The sequence below is a fragment of the Microtus ochrogaster genome, chromosome 7 (assembly GCF_000317375.1).
Source record: "Microtus ochrogaster isolate Prairie Vole_2 chromosome 7, MicOch1.0, whole genome shotgun sequence".
In the NCBI taxonomy this organism is placed as follows: Eukaryota; Metazoa; Chordata; class Mammalia; order Rodentia; family Cricetidae; genus Microtus; species Microtus ochrogaster.
The window spans coordinates 8391121-8397747 of NC_022014.1; the positions used below are offsets into that span (position 1 = coordinate 8391121).

Consider the following 6627-nt stretch of genomic DNA (forward strand, 5'->3'; position numbering starts at 1 on the left):
GGGAGGGAGGGAAGGAAGGAAGGAAGGAAGGAAGGAAGGAAGGAAGGAAGGAAGGAAGGAAGGAAGAAGAAATAAAATGTAAGGTAACGTTTAAATGTGTGGGTCTATATAGAGCATGGAGAACATATGATGGTTAACATAAGGAGGTGACCCATGTTCCAGCCTCCTTTCTTGTCCTGAGTGGTTGCTCCACAGCTGTGCTGCTAGGATCATTCCATTCTTTCCAAGCTTGTTTGGAAACGGCACTCTTTTTAGCTACAGTTTGCATTCCTATTTGTCTCTCTCTGGTAATTTGGGATAATGGCTTCATAGAACAAGTCAGCACATGGCCTATTTACATGCATCTAAATAGAACATTTTTCTTAAATGGTTCTTCAGGGTAGAAGGAACAGAAATATCCATAAAATGGCACAGGACAGGGTGATGGACACTAATGTGAAGGCCCTGAGAAATCCAGTACTATTGCTTGATTGGTCATCACATTGTCCTTTCCTTTGAGCCTCTTTGATACAACTTTCCTCTTGATCTTACTCATAATAAACCAATGAAAGCAAGCACTCAGAAGGCTGGCAGCCACACAGACATTTAATGAGCTCTGTAGAAAAACGTTTTGCTGGAATTTTATGGGGTTCTTTCTGGTAGTGAATGGGACAGATTATGGGTATTTGAAAATAAAGCAGAAGAGCACAGAACTCTTGCTTAAAATGACCATTAATTTTGGAAAGACTTTTTGTAAGTCCTTCTGGTACTGCAACAGTATGTGTTATTCCCTTCTCTCTGCTACTACTGGGAATGGCCCTTAGATTTTTTTAGATTTTACCTTATTTTTTTTAACAGAATCCAGCTAAGACAATTCTTTATAGGAAGTGAATTTTCAGAACAGATGTGATCTATTTTGTTCAAAAACTTCATCAATAATTGTCAAAATGATGTGAGACAGGCCCAGTTCCTCAGAAGCCTCAGTCAAGATGGGTTGAACCTAGCTAGCACTTCAAGATCAGATTATATGATATAGTAAGACTCTACCTCCAAACAAAAATAAAAAAGACCCAATGAGAAGAAAAAAATCCAAGAGAGGAAGGTTACCAGAAGTAGTGGTTGGTGGTAGGAAAGGGAGAAGAAAAAGACTAAAAAGAGGGAAGGAAGGAAGAAGGAAGGAGAAAGGAAGGAAGGAGAAAGGAAGGAAAGAAGAAGGGAAGGAGGGAGAGAGGAGAGAGGAAGAAGGAACGCAAAGAAGCAAAGAGAGAAGAAGAGTAGGAGAAAAGAAGAGTTACAATTACAGTGTTCAAAAATTCACTCTTGAAGCCAACATCATATTGCTTAAAATTCTGGGAAATTTAAGATTGAATTAATTTATAATAATATCCTATGCATTTATTTAATTTTGTTAGTTTTCTCTATTCATTAAATAACATTCAATGTGTGGGTTGCCTAAATCAGCCCTGCTCACCCAACTAGCAACCTAGGAGTTGGGTAGTAGCTCAGTTGGCAGAATGCTTGCCTCCCATTCATGAAACTGTGGGTTAGATTCCTAGCACCAGGTGAAACTAGGTGTCAGGGCACATGCCTGTAATTGTAACATGTTAGATGTGGAGGAGGGTGATCAGTTCAAGGTCATCAATAGTTATATAGGCTATTCCTCAGAAAGGAGTCATACAGAAGCAACATACAAGTTTGCAAGGTCTTATAAAACTGGGGAGTAGAGTCAGACAGAGCTCACACACATGGTGAATATGGAAATGCCTCTTCTAAGGGCCCACCCTGTGAATGGGCAAAGTTGCCATGTTCAGTTATGGCTGAGCCCTTGTTATGGGCACCTTGTGAACAGAGGTCCTGCTAAGTGCTTGTCTGATGCATGCTGGGAATACTCTACCTGCAGGTTTGGCATGCCAAATCTCACTACCCCTTAAATCAAATCCCACACCACCTACCTCTTTCATTTTCAGATTTATCAATTGTATTTGCTCCTCAAACCTAGAGAATGTAAAACCCAATAGTTTCTCAGTTTCAAAAAGTTTGGGACATAATAGAAATGTCGCAAAGATGCAACGGAACTAACTTTTATTGTTTTAAGATAGGTGACAAATGAACTGAGTTTTGACTTTTGATTTATAGAAGACAGTATTCTCAGAGCATGTATAATTTTATTAGGATTTTATTGGTTTAGAAGCATCTAGAATTTTCAACTGAATGTTAAGTTCCAGGGAATCTTTGCGAGGCATCTCTGTTTACATTCAAAGGGGCACCTCCTGGGACCGTAAGACTCTCCTAAGATGTCTTATGAATTGCTCATGCTGGTTGGTTTTGAAACATTGGAACAAAAGCAATCATACCAAGACTCTCCCAGAAATGCATTTATCTGGGTTCTTGATCCCTGTGCACAGGAAAAATCTAACAAATGAGAACCCAGCACCTCTCTGGGGTTTTTTAAGGCATTTAAGACCCTAGCCAATTTCAACAAGCCATCCTAACAGGCACAGTATAGATATTCATATTTCTAGGGAAATCAACAGTACTTCTGCATTCAAACACCTTACATTGTGGAATTGCCACCACTGAAAATACCTTAAGGGGGTTTTATTGTCTGGATTTAGAAAACCAAAGCAAAATAGCATTTTCCATTTTTTTAAAAAATTTTCTTTCCAATATGCCTCCTTTAAAAATAACTTGATAGAAGTGGAGACGGTTCAGTGGGTAGAGCATTTGCTGTGTAGCTGTAAGGACCTGAGTTCAAATCCCTCAAGGACCCAGTTAAAGCCAGACACAGTGGTATGTGTCTGTAATTACAGCATTCCTACAGTGGAAGACAGAAGCAGGAGAATGCCTGAAAAGTCATGGGCCAGTAGCCAGGTGTATATGGCTGGAAATAACAGGAGATGCTGTCTCAAATAAGATGGAGGGCAAGGACTAACACCAAGGATGTCCTCTGACTCCCGTGTGTGCGTTGTGGCGTGCACATGCTTGCCCCAGATAAAAGGATAATTTGGAAAGATGGGTGTTGTTTCACTTCACGAGCTTTTTGTCTTCATATAGCAAGCTTAGTTTGATAAGAAATTATTATCCATAACCTGATTCCATATATAATGTTCTCTTCTGTAATGAAAGTATCTTTTTCTTTCCTTTTAAAAACAGCTTTGAATAGTGCTTTATAATATATGGAGTTTATGGCATTTCTAGTTAGTCCTAGTACACTCCTTTTCCTCATCATAGTCTTTATTTTTAAAAAGTTTTAGTATATATTTAGCTTAAAAAAACCTTTGTAAGCACAACTTGAAATAGCTTGGCCTTAGCTATATACCCTGGCATGTTTCGGTAACACGCAGTATTAATGCCCTGGCACAATAATAGCTTGAACATGCCCACATCCCGATGCCCTCATGGTTTCATGAAAGTGGTCCCGCATGCCTGTTTTGTGATCTTTCCAAGCTTTCCAAGTCCACGGTCCATCAGCACATTTCCCTGCCACACCCATGCAGATGCAGTACCCTCCCCGCCCTTCACCTGTGCACATGGGACCAATCGCCAGAGAGCACGTTTCCCCCTGAGTGAGCAGTATTGTGAATTTTATCTTCTCTTCCAGAAATCAGTTCGTCTTCGTTGCAACAGATGAAATTTCTTGTAACACCTCTGCAGGTAACAGACATTCCTACTTCCTGATGCTCCCATCTGAGTCTCAATATCCTTTTTTTTTTCTTTTTATCTTCCTCACATGCCGCTCTTAGTCACTATAGTAAGTTAAGTTTTCATAAAGAGTGAAAGAGACCATATACGTTTGAGTGTAGCTGAAGCTTTTAGGACCTACCACATGAAAAATACATGAGGCATTTTGCTAACTCTGATGTTTGTATTTCTGATTTTAATGCGTGGTTCAGAAGGCTAACACTTGTGGTGAACAAATTCACAACAAAATTCATGGAATAATCAGTATTCTTATTGTAAAATGCTGACCAAGGGAGCTTAGGGACAGGACGCAACTTCCATGCATTTTGACACATTGTATCTATGTTCACAGAGGTTGAAATGGGAATTATTTGGATCTTTATAGAATGCTACTGGCCGTAAGAGACTGCATCCACGAAGCCAGTGGGTTAGGAAATAAAATTATCTCTGTTTTATAAGACAGGGATCTTCCTTTCGTTTGTTAAAGATCCTCTGTTTCCTTCCTTCAACATATGCTCAAGTATCAGGACTTAAGGAAAGGAGGGTTCATTTTGCTACCAAAGCCAGGACCTTGGTGAATAGAAATTACCTAGTTGCATGATATGTTCATCAAAATAATCCCTGTCATTTTGCTTTGATGTGGTTTAGAACAGTTAGATTTGGAGTTACTGGACTAAATGCCAAGATAGTCCCTTAATGAATACTAGATCTCTTTCCCCTTCTCCCCTTCTCTTCCCTTCTTTTTTCTTCTCTTCCTTTTTTTGTATGTGTGTGCAGAGGGCTCAAGCCTAAACTACCTCAGATAATCACTAGGCAGTCTTGCCAATGGGATGCTTTTGACCAAGGAAAGTAGATGTAAGAGCCATAACCAAGCATGTCACATGATGCTCTAAAGCAAACATACCACCCAGCCTTACACACACAGCGTGCCTCTGTTGCCAGTCACTTTTTATCAATGGAGTAGTAATCAAAGGTGCGAATTACTAAGAATGTTTCAGGAGAGAATGGATGAAGGGAAGGACAGAGCTAGCTAGGAACATGCTCTGACAGGGCCATTTAGAAAGACATTCTCTGCGTTTTTTTAAATGGGGTTGAGGTTTTATTCCAAGAGTTACACAAGCCCATTTTCTAACGCAACTGCTCACTCCATTTATATGAAGTTCCTTTGCTAATGGTGCTGCTCTCTCCTCCTGTCTCTATGCTCACATCTCTGCTCCTCCCTGTTAGAGGTGCTGCTATAGCTAACACTACACTAACGCCTTACAATGGAAGGTGGCCTGCTAATTGCGTTGCTGAGAGTGACAGGATGAGAAATAGTTTTCTGGGACACCAACTGGGAAAACTTAACAGTTCCAGAGCGGAGCAACGGAAAGGAGATAGGATAGAGAGAGAATGGGGTTGGGAAGATTGGTGGTTTAGCGTGTGAACGAGTGTTATCTGTGGGTGTGTGGTGTTATATTTCACGTGTGTTCCAGACTCATGCGTCTCAGATTGTATTTTGACATCATAGATAAAAACTAGAAACTCAAAGGCACTATCAAAGATATTGATTCTATCCCATGATCTGACAAACTTTGTAATGTTATCAAGTGGTCCACATGCAACCTTCTATAAAGAAGCAACATGTAATGCTTGCATGAATACATCTCAGCTCTCCCCCCATCTGGCTTTCTCTTGGAGGGCTGCTCAGTAAATTCTTAATGAATTGCTATGGATCACATTTCAAAGATACCATTGTTGCTCTGATGGCCATATTAATAATGTGTTGTGTGCTTCATAAGGTCTCATTTGAACTGGAAGTTTTGAATCAAGCAGGAAGAAAAAGATACACATATCAATCAGATTCCCTGCAGCTAGCCTACTTCTCATACAGAGTCAAAATGAAAACTCAGAACTGCAATGAAATTAATGTCTTTAAGAGATCTTCCCTTGGAAGCTGCAAAATCCCAGTGCACGTACAGCCTGACTGTAAGGACCCCACACTTGCAGCACCACTGGCACCAAGTCTGTTGCATCCTGGTCTCTATCAACAACCAGAGTTCAGTAACAGGCACTTCCCTTTCTCTTAAGAGGAGAAACTTCTCAGTGAGCTGGACTGAGGATGAGCTTGGTGGTAGAAAACATGCCTAGAAGGAATAAACCTCTGGGCTTGATTCACTACATTGAAGTTAAAAAAAAAAATCTTAAAATCTTGCTTTGTAAGGCTTGCTAGATTTTATAAAAATACTTAAAAGGATGGGTTTTGGGGAAAGGCTATAAATGGTGGGAGACGTGAGCAGGCAGTTTGTGGCTTAGTGGTGCTGAGATGCTCGGCATCCACAGAGACAGGTCGTGAGTTGGGGCTTGAACTCCCCAAGGCAAAGGGTGTATATTTTGCAGAGGATGCCCTCGCACTGATTCTGCTTTTGCTAGCTGCATGGGGTAGTTACCCATCCACATTTACTCTCTGGGAGACTGTCTGTGGGAACAACGATTTTCTTATTCAGTGATTCCAAATTTGCAATATTTGAGTTGGTCACTTTGGAAGAGGGCAACTAGAGACTGTCCCTTTAATGGCAGGGTATAGGGCTAACTGTTGCATCTACCTACCCACTTGAACCATCTATTAACATATAACATCGAGAACCATCCATAGTTTGGAGGCAGCAGGAGGTGTAAAGCATGCAGGGGATGGTTTTTCCTTCTGAGAAAACCCCCTGCCACTGTGATTCACGAGAACACTTCCAGGATAAACTAGTGACTGTAGCAGAACAAGATGGGTCTTATGTGAGAACAGAGGCTGAAAACCAAGTTATTTAATGACTGTGATTCTTTCAATCACAGCTACAGAGCTATGTCACATTCAGGGACTGCATCTAACTCTGAGGTCACAGCACTAAATATTTCAGGATGAGCCATCCACAGGTAAATTTCCATTCTAATGCCCAAATCATATAGATGAAAAAAAACATAGGACATATATATATA

General features: G+C 40.5%; 1 protein-coding gene across 15 annotated transcripts in view; it reads left to right on the top strand.

Annotated features, from left to right (window-relative positions):
• The window catches only part of Rbfox1 (RNA binding fox-1 homolog 1), a 1689477-nt gene that overhangs the window by 1665372 nt on the left and 17478 nt on the right, over window positions 1–6627 (top strand). For 11 of the 15 annotated variants that reach the window (XM_026780390.1, XM_026780381.1, XM_026780380.1 and 8 more), the window contains one exon: window positions 3581–3633. The exons of the other annotated variants lie outside the window; for them this stretch is intronic. In XM_026780390.1, the coding sequence (XP_026636191.1) occupies window positions 3581–3633 (53 nt within the window). The remainder of the gene's footprint in view (window positions 1–3580; window positions 3634–6627) is intronic. 15 annotated transcript variants of the gene reach the window in all.